The 21,474-nt window shown below is 48.4% G+C and overlaps 5 protein-coding genes across 13 annotated transcripts in view; 3 read left to right on the top strand and 2 right to left on the bottom strand.

The window, feature by feature from the left end:
• klhl18 (kelch-like family member 18) overlaps nucleotides 1–3,703 on the top strand; it is a 5,195-nt gene extending 1,492 nt beyond the window's left edge. Inside the window, exons 1-9 of one of the 2 annotated variants that reach the window (XM_019874979.1) lie at nucleotides 11–206; nucleotides 363–503; nucleotides 585–783; nucleotides 1,397–1,557; nucleotides 1,648–1,784; nucleotides 1,860–2,082; nucleotides 2,161–2,265; nucleotides 2,728–2,839; nucleotides 2,915–3,703. In XM_019874979.1, coding sequence (XP_019730538.1) covers nucleotides 16–206; nucleotides 363–503; nucleotides 585–783; nucleotides 1,397–1,557; nucleotides 1,648–1,784; nucleotides 1,860–2,082; nucleotides 2,161–2,265; nucleotides 2,728–2,839; nucleotides 2,915–3,301 — 1,656 coding nt within the window. In that variant the 5' untranslated portion in view covers nucleotides 11–15 and the 3' untranslated portion in view covers nucleotides 3,302–3,703. Of the gene's footprint in view, nucleotides 1–10; nucleotides 207–362; nucleotides 504–584; nucleotides 784–1,396; nucleotides 1,558–1,647; nucleotides 1,785–1,859; nucleotides 2,083–2,160; nucleotides 2,266–2,727; nucleotides 2,840–2,914 lie in introns of those variants that run through there. The other variant, XM_019874978.1, reaches the window with a different exon arrangement.
• Nucleotides 3,704–4,052: 349 nt separating this feature from the next.
• On the bottom strand, nucleotides 4,053–7,291 carry bfsp2 (beaded filament structural protein 2, phakinin). Its single transcript, XM_019874983.1, has 7 exons — nucleotides 6,456–7,291; nucleotides 5,495–5,577; nucleotides 5,250–5,406; nucleotides 4,841–5,002; nucleotides 4,655–4,780; nucleotides 4,348–4,583; nucleotides 4,053–4,246 (listed from the first exon to the last, which is right to left on the bottom strand). The coding sequence occupies exons 1-7, from the start codon at nucleotides 6,921–6,923 to the stop codon at nucleotides 4,129–4,131; spliced, it is 1,350 nt and encodes a 449-aa protein (XP_019730542.1). The 5' UTR covers nucleotides 6,924–7,291; the 3' UTR covers nucleotides 4,053–4,128.
• A 77-nt stretch (nucleotides 7,292–7,368) lies between these two features.
• On the bottom strand, nucleotides 7,369–10,667 carry LOC109518868 (C-C chemokine receptor type 9-like). Of its 2 annotated transcripts, none has more exons than XM_019874985.1 (4): nucleotides 10,548–10,667; nucleotides 9,787–9,848; nucleotides 9,398–9,709; nucleotides 7,369–8,405 (listed from the first exon to the last, which is right to left on the bottom strand). In XM_019874985.1, the coding sequence occupies exons 2-4, from the start codon at nucleotides 9,817–9,819 to the stop codon at nucleotides 7,638–7,640; spliced, it is 1,113 nt and encodes a 370-aa protein (XP_019730544.1). In that variant the 5' UTR covers nucleotides 9,820–9,848; nucleotides 10,548–10,667; the 3' UTR covers nucleotides 7,369–7,637. The 2 variants fall into 2 exon arrangements, with proteins under 2 accessions (XP_019730544.1, XP_019730545.1); XM_019874986.1 differs by having other exon boundaries at nucleotides 9,787–9,827; nucleotides 10,548–10,606.
• A 1,663-nt stretch (nucleotides 10,668–12,330) lies between these two features.
• Nucleotides 12,331–16,416, top strand: LOC109518873 (zinc finger protein 2). 6 transcript variants are annotated; one of them, XM_019874994.1, is made up of 8 exons: nucleotides 12,338–12,441; nucleotides 13,643–14,263; nucleotides 14,404–14,845; nucleotides 15,353–15,425; nucleotides 15,518–15,562; nucleotides 15,659–15,792; nucleotides 15,884–16,007; nucleotides 16,086–16,416. In XM_019874994.1, exons 2-8 carry the CDS (start codon nucleotides 13,796–13,798, stop codon nucleotides 16,261–16,263), a joined length of 1,464 nt encoding a protein of 487 aa, XP_019730553.1. In that variant the 5' UTR covers nucleotides 12,338–12,441; nucleotides 13,643–13,795; the 3' UTR covers nucleotides 16,264–16,416. The 6 variants fall into 6 exon arrangements, with proteins under 6 accessions (XP_019730555.1, XP_019730553.1, XP_019730550.1 ...); XM_019874991.1 differs by having other exon boundaries at nucleotides 15,506–15,562; XM_019874995.1 differs by having other exon boundaries at nucleotides 15,506–15,562; nucleotides 15,659–15,797.
• Nucleotides 16,417–17,073: 657 nt separating this feature from the next.
• Nucleotides 17,074–20,938, top strand: LOC109518874 (protein disulfide-isomerase TMX3-like). Of its 2 annotated transcripts, none has more exons than XM_019874998.1 (16): nucleotides 17,074–17,480; nucleotides 17,819–17,879; nucleotides 17,951–17,993; nucleotides 18,102–18,225; nucleotides 18,308–18,353; nucleotides 18,504–18,584; nucleotides 18,727–18,826; nucleotides 18,900–18,977; nucleotides 19,076–19,142; nucleotides 19,214–19,312; nucleotides 19,707–19,764; nucleotides 19,841–19,894; nucleotides 19,988–20,044; nucleotides 20,186–20,315; nucleotides 20,392–20,449; nucleotides 20,548–20,666. In XM_019874998.1, the coding sequence occupies exons 1-16, from the start codon at nucleotides 17,441–17,443 to the stop codon at nucleotides 20,559–20,561; spliced, it is 1,110 nt and encodes a 369-aa protein (XP_019730557.1). In that variant the 5' UTR covers nucleotides 17,074–17,440; the 3' UTR covers nucleotides 20,562–20,666. The 2 variants fall into 2 exon arrangements, with proteins under 2 accessions (XP_019730557.1, XP_019730556.1); XM_019874997.1 differs by having other exon boundaries at nucleotides 17,077–17,480; nucleotides 20,392–20,460; nucleotides 20,548–20,938.
• Nucleotides 20,939–21,474: the final 536 nt, after the last annotated feature.

The raw sequence follows: 21,474 nt of genomic DNA, 5'->3' as shown, positions 1-21,474 counted from the left end.
ACAAGCACTGAACCGATGAATGCAAGTGATGTCAACGAGATGGACTTTCTTACGGTGGATGAATGTATTCTACAGGCGGGGGAGCACAAATTCAGCGCCCACCGCATCGTTTTGGCGGCCTCCATCCCTTACTTTCATGCCATGTTCACCAATGACATGGTGGAGTGTAAACAAGATGAAATACTCATGCAAGGAATGGACCCCAGGTACAGCGAACTGATCTGACACGGCTTGACAGCGCACCAAACAGCGCAAGACTGCTTTCAACAAGTTGTGTGTGTGTGTGTGTGTGTGTGTGTGTGTGTGTGTGTGTGTGTGTGTGTGTGTGTGTATTTTTGTGGTGTGTGTGTGCGTACATTCAGCGCTCTGGAAGCGCTGATCAACTTCGCATACAGCGGCCACGTGGCCATCGACCAGCAGAACGTTCAGGCCCTCCTGATCGGCTCCAGCTTCCTGCAGCTGCAGAACGTCAAAGACGCTTGCTGCTCCTTCCTGCGGGACAGGTGATGTCACCTCATCTTTGGCACATTTCCGTTCCTCCACGTTCCTCCACATTGATGAGTGGGCGGCCACTTGTTTGTCAGGTTGCATCCGAAGAACTGTTTGGGGGTGCGTCAGTTTGCGGAGACCATGATGTGCGCTACCCTTTACGACTCGGCCAACAACTTCCTGCACCGGCACTTCGTGGACGTGTCCCTGTCGGAGGAGTTCCTCACCCTGAGGACCGACGAGCTGCTGGAGCTCGTCGCCTGCGATGAACTCAATGTGAAAACTGAGGAGCAGGTCAGACATTCCTTTTGCCTCTTGTGTCTTTTACACATTCTGTTGAGAAATGTCCAAAGGGTCCTGTCTTTGTACGTTGTCTCTTCTTTCTGTTCTTATAGGAGAAGTCAACCCAACTTTTTTTTTTTTTTTTGCAATAATACGTTGTATGTCTCTCTCTTTCAAATTTACCCTTCATATAAATAAATATATCTTATAGTTTAAAATAATGGAAAAAAACAAAAATATATCCTCTCTCTTTACCTTTCAAAGAAACAAAACATGCGACTGTATGTTCATCGTTGTAGGCCGCTGCATTAGTAGTACGCGGAATTGAAAGCTTTTCTCTTTAACGGTGCGATACCTGCTGTTACGTCTGTAACCTTCTCGGAAATGCACTCGCACGAACAGTTAGCGTGTAAACAAAACGCCGGTTTGATTCATAACGGAAGTTACGAAATCAGGCAAAGGCTCAAGGGGGGCTCCCCCAGCTGCGAGTGAGTTCATGCATTCCAGGTTTCCTGTCTTTGAACATATCTTGCTGTGTATAGAAATCTGTTCTCTGTGAAGGTGTTTCAGGTAAAGTGTGGTAGCATTGAAGGCATGTCCACCCTTGTGCCTCTTCTCCCGGCAGGTGTTTGAGGCGGCGCTGTCTTGGGTCCATCACGATCGCGTCAACCGGGAATCTTTGCTGCCGGAGCTGCTCTCCAAGATCCGATTGCCGCTTTGTCGTCCTCAGTTCCTGACGGAGCGAGTCCAGCAGGAAGAACTTGTGCGCTGCTGCCATAAATGCAGGTCCGACCTGTTTTCTTGCTTGGCACGAGCGAGTGTGAGGTCGGGTTCCACTCGTTATCATTCGCTGGCCTTCCTTCTTTTGGCCCCTAGAGACCTCCTGGATGAGGCCAAAGACTTCCACCTGATGTTGGAGCGTCGCCCTCACCTTCCCGCCTTCAAGACGCGTCAGAGGTGCTGCACGTCCATCATGGCGCTCATCTATGCCGTGGGAGGACTCAACAGCTCCGGTGTGAGGGGGCGGGACTTGGACGGCCGGAACGCCGTCCAATTGGTCCTCGAACTAACCCGACCTTCTCCCGCAGGTGACTCCTTGAACGTGGTGGAAGTGTTCGATCCGATGGGGAACTTCTGGGAACGCTGCCAACCAATGAGGACGGCCCGCAGCAGGGTGGGCGTGGCCGTGGTTAACGGACTACTCTATGCCATCGGAGGCTATGACGGCCAGTCGCGACTCAGCACCGTCGAGGTCTACAACCCCGAGACGGACGCTTGGACCAGAGTGTCCAGCATGAACAGCCAACGCAGGTCGGCACACTGATCGGAACTCTGATCAGCGCTCACTGCTTGGCGCCTTGACGTGACCGTTCTTGTGGCATTCCTCAGCGCCATGGGAACAGTTGTGATTGACGGCCACATCTACGTGTGCGGCGGCTATGACGGAAAATCTTCTCTCAACTCTGTCGAATGCTACTCACCGCACACTGACAGGTAACAAGCTCCCAACTCGCACTGACATATGGCTTAAAGCAATGGTCCCCAACCACTGGTCCACGGCCCTGTACTGGTCCGCAGACCACCTCGAACCTGGTCACACAGAGACAGATGCAAATAAAGTAAATAAAATTGGTGGGGTGGCATATATATATATATATATATATATATCTGCCCAAGAATACTGCCATTCTGTGGGTTACCTTCCAAAGGGCAATGTAAATATTATTATATGATCAATGATTGTGATAACACGGTGACCAGCTGTGAGCATCAGCAAGCACTCAGACGTGGCGGAAATGTGCGTTACAGTTGCCAATCGGAGTCCACCTTGTCCTTCTCTACTTTGGTTTGCAAGTGACATCGCGATCAGCTCGATCAGGGCGCGCAGGTTTCTCCACCACCACAAGGTGGCCATCCTTGTAGGTGGTTTGTGGTAACTTCCTGTGTGTGTTCTAGGTGGTCTGTGGTGACGGAGATGAGCGCCAGTCGCAGCGCTGCCGGTGTCACCGTCTTTGACGGACGCATCTTTGTGTCCGGAGGACATGACGGCCTACAGATCTTCAACACGGTCAGTCACATCTTCGTCCTCCTTATCGTCTTTGTCATCATCAGTTATATGTATCCATGTGCATGCATCCTTTAGGTGGAATATTACAACCATCACACGAACCGCTGGCACGCGTCATCGCCAATGTCAAACAAGCGTTGCCGTCACGGGGCGGCGTCACTGGGCAGCCACCTGTACGCCGTGGGCGGCTACGATGGTTCCGGGTTCCTGAGTGGCGCCGAGGTCTTCAGCTCAGCTTCAGGGCAGTGGAGCCACTTGGTGGCCATGAACACGCGGCGCAGCAGAGTGTCCCTGGTGGCGGCGTCAGGGCGCCTCTATGCCGTGGGCGGATATGACGGACAGACCAACCTGGGATCTGTGGAGATGTTCAACCCCGACACGGGTCGATGGACCTTCATGGCCCCCATGGCCTGCCACGAGGGCGGTGTTGGCGTAGGTTGCGTCCCCCTGCAGCCCGCCTAAACGGGCCCGTTGCACCCCGTCGCAGCCGGCGGGTCAGCTGTCGGGTGAGGGGGCCGAGCGAGCCCCGGTGAGGCCGAGCAGTGTGGTCGCATCGGCGACCGTAGCTTTAGCTGCTGGGGCTAACGGTTAGCATTGTGCCCGTGGCCGTTCTGACCGGCGGCAGGCGCTGCGATCCCGTGATCAGGGTCGCGCGCTCACCGCTTCCTGTCGGCCGGGACAGGAAGTGGCACATCTGCTTCAATATAAAAGCACCCATCTTTGGTGCCATCCAGCAAGGCTTTTATTTTGGAAACAACAGGAATTTGACCTGTGTCCTCATAAGTCCCAATTTAAACTGTGCAAAGAATGTGATCGTGGAGCAAAGTTGTTGAAAGTGAAAAATAAATGAAGTTGCTTAATGGATGTAATGCCTCATACTGTCGTCACTGTCACAAAATAAAAACTAATTAGCAACAATGGTAACATAATGTTCTCGTTAGCATTAGTTTTACAGAAAGATCTTTGTATGTAAAATGTGCTCAACTTGAAAAGATGCTTAATTGTGATATTTGTTCAATTAGGAAAGATCCAGCAGGTGATGATGACGTCAGTGACGGCGCCCCAGTAGTGCTGCAAAACTCATTTCACGCTTGATTCAAGTAAATACAAATCCTGGTCGAGTAGTATAGTATATTGGGACTTGTTGTGAACTTCAGTGTTTCACACGGTAAAAAAATGCATAATTAGTGATGAGGAAATTGGCAACACAACCTTGGATGAAAACCAAAAGACTTTTATTGCCTCATTGACCAGCAGGAAGTAGAATTCTGAATATCTCAGCTTCATCTTTAATGCCCGCTAGGCTTACTGGGGTCCGCAGGCTCCTTTGCTGTACACTGCGTTGGGGGTCTTTGATCTGCCGGAGTCCTGGAAAGCCCGTCGTGATCCCTTTGTGGACTGGGACACCTAGATGCACATTTAGATCAGTCAAACCTCCTGACGGATGGTTATTCTTCATTTATAGCTTCATTTTTGTAAGTTTGTTGAGGTGACCCGTGGCCACTCACTCTGCAGGCTGGAAACGTCGCTCCTCTCCGTCCAAAATCCCATGGTACAGTCGGATCTCCTGCTCCAGGCGCTGCTTGTTACTGAGGAGACTGTCGTAATCTCTGCGCTGTTGCTCCATCTCGCCACGCACATCCGCCAGTTCTGCCTCCAGCTTGGACACCACCGAACCAAGATTCTGGAGCTCCATGTCGTGCCAGTGCCGTGCATCGCCCAGCGAGTTCTCCAGACCGCGTTTCTGCAAGGGGACCCACTTAAACATGAGCGGTGAGCTACGGCTGGCCGAAAGGCTCGCGTCACAGATCTCACCAGAGCTCGGATGGATTCGGTCTCAGCCTGGAGGCTTTGGATCTTGCAACCCGCATCGGAGCACTGGACCTTCAGGGCCTCCAGCTGTTCCTCTTCTGGACTCAGCCGACTTTCGCACTTGGCATCCTGCGGGAGGAACATGCGTTAAGTACTATCCGTGCAATACTTGCTATTCCGTCTGGTCACCTTGCATTCCTGGTAGCTGTCCGTCTCAGCTCGGTTCTTCTCCGTCACTTTCTCCCAATGGTTCCGAATGTAGGCCAGGATTTGGTCCAGGCTAGTTTCAATCGGAGCGTCCGGTTGATCCAATTCCCGTCCGGACATTTGACTGTAGAGGAGGCGCACGTCCTGTGGGGCAGGGACAGCATGACGAATTAGGGACGGCATCCGGAACCAGGATGTTGGTGTTGCCCATGGAAATAGTTGGGATGCAGTTGGAGCTATTCAGTCTGACGTTGGGAATGTCTCCTTTTACGTCAGGAATGTTGATGATTCTGAGCCACTCGCCCGTATTTTGTCAAGAGAGTCAGGAAAGTTGGCGATGCATTTGAGAATCTTGTAGACGCAGTTCAGAATGTTCCAAACGATGTCTGACCTGCTCGTGCTGTCGCTCCAGTTGTTGCAGTTCGACCCTCATGGCGTCCATCTGCTCCTCCAGCTCCGCCCGAGTCAGGCCAGCGTCCTCCAAGACTTTGTAGAGCGACGCCATCTCATCCTCCGCCGCCTTCCGGAACGGTCGCTCGCTCTCAAACCTGCGACGGAAGCGCACACATGACGATGAGTCGTCCCCCTGACTCCGCCCACTTGCGCCACACTCGGTGGCCGCTATCAACCTCTGACCTTTCTTTAAAGTCCTCGGCGTTGGCCTGCACATTTTCTGTCTGCAGCGTCAGTCGAGCGTTGTCCAGGATGGCCTCGCTGACCTGAACACATGCGTCGCCATGGAGATGCTACTGTCAATCACTCATGAGAAGGCTGATAACAATCCTGATCATCAATAACAGCGTACCTTCATTCAGTAAATTGTGATATTTGATGTTACTTCGAATAACTGCGTTAATGTAAAAAAATAAATTAAGAGGTAAATATATGTTTACAATCTTATAAATTATGTTTTGCCATTTATGGTTTGTCTCCATGGGGGTCGCCATTGTCGAGTGATGTCACATTGAAGTCAATGGGTGAAGTTGAGGTCCTCCCAGTTCAAAGGGCCGTGATGGTCTTCCTGGCTACCCAACTAGTGAACTTTTCCTCATCGGAAAAAGCCGACTTCCCACTTTCTTAGAATACAGCATAACAATGACATACAAGGATCCTTGCACCTACTTGTAGCAGAGTTTGTCAGTAACAATGGCAACAAAAGATGGCTGCCCTCTGGCTTCAGCCGCGACGGGCCCAGTGAAACATACACACACGCTTGGGCTCCAGAAACAAAATGAAAATCCTCAAGAATGTTGATGATTGTCTTCCAAAGAAAAAAAACGAATATTTACAAATGTCTGATGGTGAAAAAATTAATCAGTCTGCGTTCATGGCGGACAACAGAAGTTGGAGAATATTTCCTGTTGAAAGGCTGAAAGTGGAAGGGTTTGGAATTTTGAAGTTGAACAAGGTCTTGAAATGTTTCATAGCTTATAAAAGTAGTTGTCATCTTGCTGGACACTACATCTCGGCTACCTTATCTGATCTTTGGAAAATGCGATTTTATTTGGGGGTCCTATGTCGGACTATCTGTCTCTGTCCATCCCCCAAAGACCCCACCCCCAGCCACAGTCCTCGGGCTACCGGCTGCCCCTCTCACCTGCCTGTAGACATCCTCCCACTGGCCCCTGAGCGGCCCCCAGGCTCCGGCACAAGATGCCTTGCGGTCCAGACTCAAACGGATCTGCTCCTCCAGCTGTTGGTTCAGTTGTTCTAGCGCTTGGACTTTGTCTCGGTACTCCATCAAGCAGCTATTAAGGCCGCTCCCGCTGCCCGCCCCGGCCCCCGCCACGCCCTGACCCGCCCGCTCGCTCGCCCGGGGCAACAGGGGTGTTGCACTACTCCTGGTGCCCTGCAGGAAGATGCTGCTGATGCCCAAAGCTCTGCGAGACACGCGCGTCCCCAGGTTGGATGCGACGCCCATCAGGGGCGCCGTGCCTACGAAGACACCCCGGGAGGTGGCCCCGCCGGGGGCCACCCGGACACATGCGGCGCTCGGGCGCTCGGACGAGGACGACGAGGACGCAGACTGGCCCAAAAACGAGGAGCGGCGTCGAGGCAGAGGCATGACGGACTAAACCTCAGAGGAACCCGCGTGGCCACATTTATGGGAGGACTGGATTCTGGAAAAGATGGCGCCTTTGTTCGGCTAACATTTGTGTTACCGCGCTGACCTCTGACCTTTGTTGTCACGCTGCCTGTGCATGTGTGTGCGTGCAGCTGCGTCAGCACATGTGAGGCAAACACACGTACACTGTGACTCAGCTGTTTGTTTGTTGTTCCTTTGAAAAGAAACGTTCTGGCTTGACGCGTCAGTTCCTGTTTACGACACCATGTGACCTGTGAGGTGACAGGAAATGTTGGAGGACAAATAATGAAATCGTCTCTGTAGACATCAGAGGTTATGTGAGGACATAAGCTGTTTTTATTTTACTTTGCTTTGTTTTGATTGTTTCACTCACAAAACGTCCCTCTGTTTGGAAAGGTAGTTTTTTTTAATTTTATTTTTTTACAACAAAAGTCAATTGGTGATGTCATCAGGAGAGAGTGCCCCCCCCCCCTACACACACACACGGATACCCCCCAACCATAATCAAAGTCATCAGATGGTGTGAGGTGAAAACAGGAAGTGTAGAAAGGAAGTGAATCAAAAAGCGTGACAAGCGTCTTCCTGTCACTTGTTTCGTCTGCTTGGCGTCAGCCTGCATTTCCTGTTGCCGCAAAGGTTGCAGCGCCAACAGAATGTCCCGCCTCGGGTGACGCCACCAACAGAAAGTCCGGCCTACAGCGACAGCGCTTGTGAGGTGTCGCTGTCAGACGCTCTGGCGGAACCCAGTGGACTTTTCCCGGAGCGGCTGAGCTGGTCCGAGGGCGTCCCGGGGCGTCGGCAGGAGCAGGAGCGCAGCAGCTGGAACAGGTCCCGGCGAAAACGCACGCCCACGAAGACGTATAGGAAGGGGTTGAGACAGGCATGCAGGTAGGCCACACCCTTCAGCACCTGGCCCACCTTCAGGAAGCGTTTGAGCTCGCGGCAGTCGGTGACAGTCACGTTGGCTGCCTGCATCGCCTCTGTCACCAGGACCGCGTTGTGGGGCAGCTGGGTGGCCAGGAAGACGGTCACGACGGCCAGGACCACGCGCATGGCTTTGTGCTTCAGGAAGCTGCGCGTCTTGAGCAGGGTGGCCACCACGGAACCGTAACACGCCGCCATGATGGTGAAAGGCAGGCAGAAGCCCATGACCACCTGCACCCACAGCGTGGCCATCTTTGTTCGCTGCCCCACGTGCGACGGGAACAGCATTCGGCAGAACTCGCGTGGGCCCTCGTCCTCTTCAGTTGACACGGTAGTGGAAAAGGCCAGCTCGGGTGTGGCCAGCAGCAGGGCGGCCAACCAGACGCCAGCGCACACAAATCGTGCGAAGCGGCGCCGCTCGGCCTGCGAGTTTTGGGCCTTGGCTGTCTGCACGATGACCACGTAGCGGTCCATGCTGATGCAAGTCAGAAGAAGTGTGGAGCTGAACAGGTTCACCTTGTACACCGCCGACGTCACCTGCAAATGATCCGTCAAGCTTTTATTAGGCTTGGACAACACAAGATGATAAAAAAAACAAGAACAAAAGCCCCAATGCCCCACCCCCAACCCATGTGCAAAAGCACCTAGGGTTTAAAAAAGGTGATTCAAAGACATGACACGGATGAGGGTGAGGAAGTGCCACCATGGAAGACCGTCAGCACCAGGAGCTGTTCAGAACAAGAGTGACCGCCCCGCACCAGGCAGATTGTGGAGCCAGAAGCACACTTAAAAACCAAAGACGGGGTTCATTCCACCCCGGCTACATAACAACTCAGTTAGCTGACGGCCTCCCAGTGAGGAAATGCTGCCCTGCTAAAACAAATAGCATAGCCCAGCTGGCGTTGGTTGTGTTTTTGTGCAGCAAGAGCATAACCAAATAAGCCAAGATTGGCACAGCCGAACCTTTGGGCATTCGCTGACCCGCTCTACCAACTGAGCCACAACCACCTAGCAAAATCGACATGCTTTTGTTGCCCGGCTGGACTTGAGCTGGTCAGCAGCTCCTGGCAGGGCCCAAGCAACATTCTGGCCCTGTTGGGCGGCTGTGGACCGCTACATAGAGTGTGTTGCCCAGTAACCGGAGGTTTGGCTGCTCCAATCTTGGCTCTTTTGTTTTGCTTTTGCTGCTGGAAAATACAGTCAAACCTCGGTTTTCGAACGTCTTTGTTCTCGACCAAATCAGTTTTCGACAAAAAATTAGGAGTTTTTAATGCCTCGGATGACGACCGAATTTCGGTTCTCGAACAAACGCAGCGCACTTGAATGCGTCACTTGACTCCTCTCGGCTTCCTTACACGAGAAAGTGACGCTTCCTCGTTTAGCGTTCCATGGTGAACAGACGTTTTTTTCATTGTTTTTTTGTTTTTTTAGCAAGGTGGAACTCAGCTAAATTAAATTGGCTCATCTCTATAAGCATACAAGGACTAAAAGAAATCAATTCCCGACTACTCTTCAAAAAGCACTGGTACCTTGCACAGGGTGGCGCCAAAGGTCCAGCTGTGAGACGCTTCAACCGCCCACAACGGCAGGGTGACCAGAAACAAAAGGTCAGCCACGGCCAGGTTGAGCAGGAACACATCGGTCATAGTCTTGAGACGCCGACGGAAGTTCAGGTAGATCCAGACTACCGCCAGGTTCCCGGGGCCGCCCACCAACGCGATCATCCAGAAGAGTGGTGGTTCGCATGCACGCCGGAAGGCCCGCACCGATGACAGGTCGCACATAAAATCCTGGAACTCATAGTCCGGGGTGGTGGCCGTCAGACCTTCGGACCATGGGTCCTGAAAAGGGGAAAATGGGTCGGGGGTTCAGTAATAATGTCCGCTTGTGCTTTACCTGAGTGGGTGAGGCTTAGTACCTCGGTGACAGAGTCCGTCATGAAGTCATCCATGGAGTCACCTGGCGGTGGCTTTCTCCCAGCTGAACACAAACATTGCAAAATAAAATCTTATTATTTGTCATAACAATGTTTTTCTGATACAGAAATATATAAAAATATTTTCAAATTACTCCTTGATGAGAAACTTTTCTTCTGAACCGTCAGAATTTCAAACTGGGAGCATATTTGACCAATGTTCCTCTTTCTAGATTTTACAAATATACTTTTTAATCATTTCTTTTGACATATTTAACTATTAAGGTTATAATGGCAAAACCCAACATTTAATGCACTAAATGAAAAATGTAAATACAGATCAGGTTGGATTTTTTTTTCTTATGCCCTGCATACATTTGCTGTGCATGGAGAGGGTGACAATACTGATGCTAACTCAAAGAAGAGAAACTTCTTGCATTTTCAAATTAGAGCCTGTTGACTGCCAATAACAAGAAATATTTCTTCTCAAGTGTTGGAATTTCGAAATAAAAATATAATGGTATGTCACTGTCATTTCTCTTCTCATGGCTTGATTTTCAAAGAAAGGCGATGAAAATATGGGGCTGTCAATCAGAAACTCATCAGCTTCAAGATAAGAGTCAATAACAGGCAAAATCTTTCCTTCATTGACATTTTGAAATTCAAACTCACTGACTCTCAACGTACTTTGAATGATTAAAAGCACACACCAACAAACACACACACACACACACACACACACACAAACACACGGGAGGACTCACTATGGCGTTGTTGGCGGTTGCGTCTCGATGTGGCGATCGCACAGGCGTTCTGATGTTCGTTACAATTTTAATGAGTCAAAGCAGAAGTGATCAAAAGGGCGGAGCCGCAGACTCTCTTGAAAACATCCCTCCATTTTTTTGTTCATCTCACGTTGTGTTGCATGTGCATGTGTGTGTGTGTGTGTGTGTGAGACGGAGGGTGGGGGGCGGGGGTTGTTGACACGCTCACCGTCGAGTATATTTGACCTTTGGCCACACCTGCCATCTGAGATGGTCAACAGTGGATGTTCATCCCAAGTCTGCAGAGCGAGCTCTCATCGATCGGTTGGCTGATCGATTTAAGAGTTGCATGTGTTCCAATACTTCTGCTCGTGTCACGAATGTAAAGCACCAAAGTCCCGTCCTTGGTGTGTCTGTCTCACTGGAGACATGAAGACGTTGACGAGGTGGTGGAAAATCTCTTCACGGGATATAAGCGAGACGAGCAAGACGACCATGAAGATGAAGATGATTTCCTGTGCATTCATCTGTTTCGTTGTGTTGCGTGACTCAAGCGACCAGGCCTCACTGGCACGCTTGTGTAACAGGAAGTGACAGCGTCAGCTTTGCACGCAAGCTCGCGTTTGTTTTTCAACTTTCAGTATTTTTTTCAGTTTTCACTTTGAAGCTGGCAGACGAAGTGGTGAAGAACCACAGCACTTCTCACCTTCCGTCAGCCGTTAAGGACGAATGCACGTAGTGACGCATATTGTCCACACCACAGCACTGCACACGATGTTGCCCATCATGCTTTATCGATCAAACAACATGACAATACACTAAGAATGGGCGAATACCGATAATCAGTATCGGTATCAGGCCAATACCAGTACTATTTCAATGTATCGGATCTCATGATGGCGGCCGATACCAGTCAACGATTCCATGGTGATCTCTTGTGGCCATTTGACTATCAGGAAATAAATGATATACCTATTAAGATGCAATTTCTGCAAGTATGTGTATTTTGACAAGATTTAAATTCAGGGGTGTACATGAAAAATTTGGGGCGCTCCTCTAATGAACACCAGAGGTTGTTTGGTGCTCATTTTTTTTCCGACCCACCAACCTCAGGGATGAACTTGCGGCAGATCTAATATGAGTATTTTTTTTTCAGTTGTTGTTGCATCAACTGATGTAGCCTTCTCGGATGAGAGGCCAAACTTTGGCTTCCTTGTGTCTCCTCTTCGAATTTAACACCTTGTATGAATCTCTTGCTTCACACTCATTATAGTTTTTTTCTTTATTTGAGATAAATAAAGATCAAATCAAACTAACTCTTCAAAGACAAATGGAGCACTCCAGTTCAATGCCCTGAGAAAGAAATGACCTTGATGAAAGAGAATATCCACAAGCATTTTGGACTTCAATTCTTTATTCCTGAGGACCTGTTGTGCCTTTTCTCAAAAATAAACAAAAGGGATTTCTTTAAAACGACCATTGCTTTTATATACATTTTAGGTTTCAAAAATACTCGTGGTATCTGCTACTTTTCAGCAGTATTGATAGAATTGAATACTATTTACTGAGTACTGAAAGAAAGTGGTATTGAGCATTCCTACATTTGCCAATGTTTCCTTTCTGTAAATGTTTGAGCTAAAAACTGAGCAGAATAACTTGTTTTTCTTCTTGTAAACTGGGATAGACATTTTTAAAATGTCCTCGACGGAAAGTGCCTCCTCTGTGTTTCTGTGTGCCAGACCTCCATCTGGTACCGTCAGCCGCCTGCTGGGGGCAGTATAGCAGACAGCTGACATTGACCCGCACTCAAAAAGAAGACAACGAAGACGAAGACAACGACGAAGCAACAGAAACCACGGAAGGCTGGACCGACGACAGACAAGTTATACAAACGGTATGATTAGTTTTTCATTTAACCAGGCGAGAAACATTATAATGTGTGTGTGTGTTTTGTCGGCTGGCTACTTTGCATTCATTGAGGCGTCTTTTGGTGCCTGTTAGCATGCTTCCGTTAGCGGGGTGTCCGCTTGGTCCACTTGAAGCAACTTCTTCTCGCAGCGGACTTGTTTGATTCCCGCCACTGAAGCCAATGCCCAGTACTGTAGTTTTTTTTTTCCAATCATATACAGTATTCCAGTTCAATCCCATAAGATATGGATTTTTTTGACAGACCTTAAATAAACAAAATAAAGAATTGATACGAACTTAACATTTAAGTAAATATATATATAGAAATTGTCAAGGGACTTCACATAAACAACTTAGAGTATATGTCAAAAATCTTTATACCTTTTGTTGGGGGGGGGGGGGGAGCGGCCTTCTTTCCCCCAGGTGTTCGTTGAATTTCGGACGAGGAGAATCTTGGTTCTTCAAATACAAGCTGGAATAGATGAACAGTTTCTTCAAAGCTTTTAATAACAGAATATTCTGGGCATCAGTGAATTACAGACAATGGCTGCTTGTCACGAGTGCGAAGCAGGAAGAGATTCACATAATTTCTATATCATCAGAAGGGCGGTACAGAGACACAAGGTGTGATATCATAACTTTCATTTTTCCTAAGCCGATTCTCAGTTAAGTGCATTCCAATGTTTGTGCGTCTCCAGCAGGGAGTATTTTAATTTTAAGTGATGATTGTTAGAAGGACGCCAAACTACACTGCGGGCATGGGAAATTTATACAGCATGACTAAATATGAGCAGAATACAAACTTCACTTTCTTGTTATCTACAAATTTGGGACTCAATGTAACAATCAGTATCAATTAAAAAAACCTTAAAACAGCTTTGTGAATATGAAATTTCCCTCACGAAATAAAAAGACCAACACTAGTGCCAATTTCTCTCCCCTGATCACTAGTTGCTGATGATACGTTTGACTGACGTCATGATCTCCTATGGATTCGATTTCAACACGTGAAATCAGAGGTAGCTGTGTTGCACATCGTTTTAATTTGTTTTTAATTTGTCGCTTGTCGCCCTCTGGTGTCAGACGAATGACGTTTCTACTCTATTCTTTTCCAACCTTGTCTTCAGATGATGATGCTTTGTTTTTTTCAAATAAAACGAGCCAACATATTATGAATGTCTTCACAGGTGGAATCAAAAAGTGGAAGGGAGCTAGATCACAAAAACAAACTGCTGGAGACACAAATGTGGAAACGCCTTCAGGTTTCGTCCGAAGGACTTGTCCTAAAATGGATGCGTGTCTTTGAAGGGATCACCTGCAAATAGATCTCCAATTGCACCATGACCACACATACCACCACGAGGTCATCGGCCACATACGCAGGCGAAGGTGATGATGCAGCGCTCACATCCGGGTCATCCTCAGCGGTTGGCGATGACGCACTGGTGTGCAGCTGGACGCGGCGCTTCCGGGACGTGGGCCCCGTCACTCTGCAGCTGGAAGGCGGGCCCGCCTGCGCCCGCCTCTACTGTGATGTCATTGACGGGCTGGCGGAGGGCGGCGGCCTCGCTGAGGCCTTCCTGGTGGAGATTTTCCGCTGCAAGCTGTGCCAGTTCACCTGTGGCCTCAAGAGCGCCATCTGCAGTCACCTGCTGATGGTTCACACCTCACTGGAGGAGGCGGGGATTCAGCGACCGCCCCCCACCTACACCCTCGAACTTAAGCACGACGATGACGATTTGCTCCTGTACGACATGTTGCACGACATCGGCCCAGACGCGGGGTTAAAGGTTGCGCACAGCTGTGAGGTGACGCACATACAATTCAAACAATGCATGGTTGCACATTGTAAACATTCAAGCAGGTTTACAAAAAGATAAAAAAATAGATATTGCACAGCTGGGTTTACATATTTGATGTCAAGTTTGTGTGGGCATGTCTTCATCAGCAGGTCAGCAGCCTGTTTGAGGACGACGAGTCCATCTTCCCCGTGAAGACCCCATCGGGTTCCACGGATGCCTCTTCCGAGGAAACGGCACAGTCCGCCCACCTCATGACGCTCGGACTGTGTCGCATCACCGCACCACGGCCGGCCGCCCCCCTGCCGGAGATCCCGCGGCCTCTTGTCTCCAGACGGGCGCGGTCGACCGATCAGCCGTCGGACCCGTTGACATCCGAGGACGCAGGGAAGGGTGCTAAAAAGAAAAATGATGCTTGCCGTCTGTCCAAGAGACATCGTGCATGGCGTCAAGCGAACCGCCGCCGCCAGAGGCGGTCAGCTGAGCAGCAGGCAGAGCTAAAGTCTTGCAGGAGGAGGACAAATGTGAAGAAGAAGAAGGAGGAGGAGCTAGGGCAAAAGCAGCCAGACTCACATGACTTCGGGGACGCAGGTAAAAATCTCTTCAAACAATCCGTCTTTATCTTGAATCAATCGGTTAAGACTCCCCTGCAGACAAGGTTATTAGAGTTGACCAAAATTAATAAAATTACATTTTTGTTAACAAAATAAAATAAAAATGTAAAAGAAAACTAACTGAAACTACATCTTGTGTTCATAAAACTAGATATATTTCGAACAAAAGTACCCTTTTTTTCTTCTTTGTCAACCAGTATCATACATGAGCTATTGGGGGTGTGATTTGAAGTGAACTAATTTCGGTATTGCCGTACACAAGAAGGAAGGTCAAACAATCACTTGACCCTATTAGACAACACATGCCCTTTTATTTATTTATTTTTTTATCTTCCACTCAACAAACACTTCTTTTATTAAAAAAGAAAAACTAAAATGAAAGATTAAAAAAAAAAAAAAAAGAACTTCACAAAATTGCACTTAAAACTGACTTAATTTTACTTTATGCTTGGAAAATCCCAAATGATTTAAACCCTGCCTGCAGACGAAAGTCGTCGTGTGATTGAACGAGCTGACAGGAAAAAGAAGAAGAAGAAGGTGACGACGCACCTGGACAGGTGGATGCGAGACGCTTGAGTGACATAATCACTGCTGCTTGGCACCCGACTTGCTGATCGGTTGATTGATTGATTGACAGCTCTTGTCACAGATCAGCTGAAGGAGGAAACAAATTCGTCTGCTCGCTGTGTCACAAGTCAGTCTCTTACTCATAGTCGTCCGTCTGGCGCTCTCTCACACACACACACACACACACACTCCAATCGCAGAGCTCCTTCTTGTTCCCTCACAGGAAGTTGTCCAGCAAAGTGACCCTGCAGCGCCACCTGGGGGTCCACACTGGAATCAAACTCTTCACCTGTCCCACCTGCCCGTACACTAGCAGATTCAAGGAGTCGTTGCAGCAGCATATCAGGACGCACACCGGTAACGTGCGCGCGCGCGCACACACCTATCTGAATGCCCAATGGCGACACGCACCCTTGCGCTGCTCAAAGGAACGTGCGTGTGTGAACAGGTGAGAAGCCGTACAGGTGCGCCTTGTGTCCCTATGCTTCCATCGACCGGAGTTCTCTGCGCCGACACTCCCGAACGCACAGCCAAGAGAAACCTCACAAGTGTCTGCAGTGCAACTACAGCAGGTAACGCCCCGACTTGCCCGGACGTCAACGTACGCACTCACGCCTCAGTCTCCTTCCGCGCGCTTCTCGCCCTGTCAGCATCCAGAAGAAGAGTCTGGATCTGCATGCGCGACGCCATCACACCGGGGAGACGTTTCCATGCCAACAGTGCCACTACGCCAGCGCAGACCGCCAGCTGCTGCTGAGACACATGCGCCGACATCATCCTCCTCCTCCTCCTGCTCCTCCTCCTCAGCACGCCTTGTCGCCATCTTAATGCTCCCACATACAAGGCAGAAATGGCCAACAGGTGCAAGTTTTTTTCTGAAGATGCCCCGAGATGGTTTCTTTTTCTGAACAGGCGACAGACAATATCCCTTCATTCTTTCAAGTCGTTTTCTTTGCGCGTCAGCTTCAAAGCTTTCTGTAAGTCGGTGTTTCCCGAGCAGGGGGGCACATTGCAGCGCTACGGGGAAACAAGCAATCATTTCTTTCCGGGATAATTTAACTGCAGCAAATTCACAACAGCCGTGTCTGAGTAGATGATTGATGACAACCAAGTCAATCTGCTCGAGTGGCTTTGAAGGTTTTGGCTCAGTGGCCGAGTGGTCGTCTCCCAACCCCATGGTTGTGGGATGGGTCCTCAATCCTTGTGACCATGTGGAAGTGTCCTTGAGCAAGATACTGAACCTCCTGATGCTGCGTCACCAGGAGGTAAAATGAGGAAGCAGCGTTAAAGCGCTTTGGGTATACCTAAGGTCGAAAAGGACTATTCAAGTGAAAGCCATCAGCCATTCCGTGCTTTGTTCTTGAACGTTTAGAAGCCTGTTTCAAGTGGACTTCTTCCATGGAGCTCCAGTTTTTAGGGGGCGGGGGGCAAATGGTATACAGTAAAAATTATTTAGAAAAAAGGCACTGTTAATCTTTGTTTTGAATCGAATGTTTTTATTTATATTCCTTATTTATATACAAGGCAATATATTTATTTTTGTTTCATTTGAGTTAAAGATTGCCTAAGAATGAAATGTTCAAAATGCGGAACGAAAATAAAAAGATCAATTGTCAAGTCAACTTTATTGTCAATTGTACTACATGTGCAAAAACAGCCGTTGATTTTTCTTTTTACACTTTTTTTTTGTTAAATAATTGGTTAATCATTGAGAATGAAATTCATTAATAATCAAAATATTAATCACTATTAATAGTCAAATGCAAAAAATGAGAATGATTTATTAAAAAGGTTACCATTTTAAATAGTCAAACCTATTGGGGTCAGATGGGAAACTCCCCCACCCCTCCCCAAAAAAAAAAAGATGTCAGTGTGACAAATCCACTTCCTCGAGCTATTGCTGTTGGGCCTGCTGTTGTCAATAAAGTTCGAGGCCTTTGAACAGAAGCCGATAATCCAATCCGATTACAATGGTGCAGATGGTTTTGCTTTTAATCTGCTCGACATGTCTGAACACGCCGGCAGCATGGTCGTCATGCTCGCAGGTAAAACCAACTCGACACACTCGCCACTCTTACTCATTGGAACTACTTTGCACTACTTTACTCATTATTACATTACTCTCTTGACTCATCATTACTTTACACTATTGACTGTCATCATTTTAATCTGTATTTATTCATTCTACCTTGACGTGATGTCAGAATCATCTTTCTTGGCCAAATCTGTAAGAACACACAAGGAATTTGTCTCAGGCAGTTTTTGTCACTCTTGAATTACGGCAACAAAAAGAACATTTAGGACGTATCCCACACAGAGTTCTTAAGCAATGGTGAAGGTGATGCGGAGAATCCTTGTGTGACAGTTCTTTTTGGTGCGCTAGCGCTGTTGCTGTGTGCGTCCGTGGCGCCGCTTTGGGCCTTCGTGGACGAGCTGGATGACTCGTGAGTCCACTTTTGTGTGATTTGAGTCATTGTCACCCGTCGGTCACTGTCAGTGTTTCCCTGTCCGACAGGTTGTTGGAGATGCGGCGAAATGAAGACATTTGGCTGATTAAAGTATGTTGACTTTCATGTCATCAGTGATGTGAAAATGTGACATGATTGGTTGCCCTCTATTGAATGTGTGTGCCCGCTGATGATGTCACGTGGCATTACTGTGCTCAGTTTTACGCTCCATGGTGCCGAATCTGCAAGGAGATGGACCCGACCTGGCACCGGATCGGCTCCGAGCTCAAGAGCGTCGGATCGCCCGTCAACGTCGGCAAATGCGACGCCATCGCCAATGCGGGTGAGCCCACCTTCGTCCTCACCGTCATCATCGTCGACGCCGTGGTGTCTTTCCCTCGCGCTCACCCACCTTCTGTCTGCAGGCTTGGCAAAAGAGTTCAAAGTTCGCACCTATCCCGCCATCTTCATGTGAGTTCACAGCTCAGCATCAGACATCAGTGTGACGTTTGTTCATGACGTCACGGTAATGTGATGGTGATGTTTTGGTGACATCACTGTGAGTCATCTTGATGTTTTGATTGACATTATGTTGTCATGGTGATGTCTTGTATATTTCAGGTGGAAGAACGATATGAAGTATCTTTACTTGGGCCCCCGAACCGCAGACGCCATTGTTGAATTTGCTAACAGAGTTAGTGGGTGAGGATGACACACGCTCACAGCTGTCGCACCGTGTGTGGGTGTGAGTGTGTGTGCACGCGTGCGTCCACGCCGGCGTGTTTGTGGGTAAGAGTGACATAAAAAAAGGGAAACAACATGGTTCTGTTGTTTGTGTTTTCAGTCCGCTGATTCGACCCTTGACGAGCTTGGAGCTCTTCCAACACACTTTAAGCCGGCATGATGTCATGTTTGTGTATATCGGAGCATCATCACTACTCAAAGTAACACACACGCATATACACACACACACAGACGTTTGACCTGTAACCACTGACCTGTGACCTGTGTTTGCAGAGTGAGTACTCATCAGTGGCTCAGGAGATGATAGTGTCGACGTTCTTCTTCTCCGCCAGCAGAGACGTCGTGCCCAAGGTCCAAATGTCAACACGAGAAGTCGAAGCAAAAAAAAAAAGCCTTTGAAGAAGCTCGTTACCTGTTGGTCAATTGCGCTTTGACGGTGTGGTTTGCAGGCCGTGTCTCTTCCCGCTCTTCCGGCCGTGGTGGTCTTCAAAGATGGCGCTTACTTCAGCTACAATGGTGGGAATGAAGCTGACCTTTGACTTTTGTGTCTTGACCGATGACCTTTGTGATTCCTTGACACATTTCAGAGGCCAGCGACGGCTCACTGAAGGCCTGGATCAAAAGGGAGAGATTCAGTAACTATGCTAAAGTGGACAACTACATGCTCTATGCCATGGGAGACTCGGGTGACTGCTGACCACACACACACACACAAGACGTGTGCGCAAACACACACTAGAGGGTGACGTTGTTATCAAGAATTCAAATTTAGGTTTAATCACGGGATTGGCACAGTAAAGGATAAATTCACGGGAGTGGGATGACCCAATAAAAAAAAAAAAAAAAAATTCTGAAATGCACAGCCATTTTTAATGTAGTTGACCTCCAAAATGGGAGTGGTACTGGAGTGGGAGTCAAACTGAACGGGAGCAGGACAGAGTAGGAGTCGGTTTCACCGGGAACGGCACCGGGACAGGATTTTTTTTCTTTACTATAGTCCCAGATTGGGACGGCATGGGATTTTATCTGTGGGTGTGGGATTGGACGGGAGCGAAAATGACAACGCACTCTTTTGCGCAGGGAAGCTGATTCTGTTGGCACTGTTGGATGACGCCAATGTGAGCCAACAAAATCTCAAGTATGACCTCAGATCTGTGCGGCGCACTTCCTGTCTGTCTGACCTGCTTATGCTGTCCTTCCTTTCACATGTTCAGGTACAAAAGCCTTGTGTGGAAAGTTTCGCAGGACTACAAAGACGTTTACAGCAGGTCAGGAAGTTCAACCTTAAGGCTTTGAACGTGAAAATCCACTGAATTGAGTGTGTGCGCATCAAGCTGTGGTTTTGCTTTTCATTCCCACAGAAACATTCACTTTGGTTTCATGGAGGGCAATGAATACATCAATGGGCTCATCATGGGGTGAATATATGCGCGTGTGTATGTGTGTGTGCACATGTCTTAGTGAGAGTGCATGCGTGAATACACGCGTGTGTGCATGTTTATATAAGTGCGCACATGTTTCTTCAGCATGTGACTCGATGTGTTTTGTCGCGTGTTCAGCGAGCTGCAGCTTCCGACCATCGTCATGTTGAATCTGTCCACTGACAGCTACTTCCTGCCACCTGCCCCACTGGAGACAGAGCGCCACCTGCTGGACTTTGTGGATCAGGTTCTGGACGGCAGGATCCAGGCGAGTCCGCCAAAAAGCACTGGCAGAAAATCTTGAAACGTGTTATTGACTCGTGTTGTCCTTTGTCCTATTTTAGGCTCATGGAGGAAACGGGGTCATTCAGCGAGTCAGACGCTTCATTTACGACACCAAAGGCATGCTCTTGGTACTTCCTCTCTACACTTCCTGGCCAAATGCAGCTGACTGTCCTCATGCTGGTGCTGTCTGAAAGTCTGTGTTTGTTTCCATCCAGCCGCTGCTGAGTGAGGCTCCGCTACTGGGCTGCTTCCTGCTGGGCTTCCCACTGGGCCTTTTGGTCTTCTTGTGCTTTGTGTGCTGGAAGGCCAAGTCTGACTACGGAACCCAAGACGACGATGATGATGACGACGACAATCGGCCCATCTTCTCTCGGAGACAAATACCCGACAAGAAGTCAGACTGACTCTGATCGACAGAACCGCAGTGTGCTGCAAACTTCAAAAAAGTCGATTAAAGAAAGGTTGAAAAACTTGCAATTGGGTGTGAAATGGGTCCGACATCAGACATTCTAACGTTGGCATGCATTCGCAACATGTTCCTCTTTGCTTCCAAATGTCACAAGTTCAGCAGACGCAGTGTGATCAAACAAATATGTTGTCCTGTGACTCCAAGTTTTTTCATTTGGTCTCAGCAAAAGACAGTTGAAAAAACTGACAAAAAGATATTTGTCCTTTTACATTTAGTGCCAGGAGGCATCCCAATCAGATACCCGAGCCACTTCAAATGGCTCCTCTCAATGTGGAGGAGCAGCGGTTCAACTCAAAGTCCCTTGTGGATGCTGAGCTTCTCACCCTATCTCTCAGGGAGAGCACGTACACACTTTTCATCCGCTTGTATCCGGGATCTTGTTCTTTCGGTTGCAACCCACAACTCATGAGCATAGAGTCTATCATAGACCATAGATGAGAGTTGGAACAAAGATTGACAAGTAATTCGAGAGCTTTGCCTTTTGGTTCAGCTCCTTCACCACACAGTTGATGATCCACCTGACGATTTCCTACTCGAGCCTATCCTCCCCTTTTCTGAAGATCTCTCATAATATATATATATTTATTTTCAATAAATCCATTTACCAGATGATGTATTAGCTTATCTTTTTAATTATAAAAAAAAAATAGCACAGAACAATTTACGAACAGCA

This window comes from Hippocampus comes, unplaced genomic scaffold, assembly GCF_001891065.2.
Source record: "Hippocampus comes isolate QL1 unplaced genomic scaffold, H_comes_QL1_v1.1 scaffold20, whole genome shotgun sequence".
In the NCBI taxonomy this organism is placed as follows: domain Eukaryota; kingdom Metazoa; phylum Chordata; class Actinopteri; order Syngnathiformes; family Syngnathidae; genus Hippocampus; species Hippocampus comes.
Note: the sequence above shows the minus strand (reverse complement) of the source record. Positions and strands in the feature narration are given on the sequence as shown.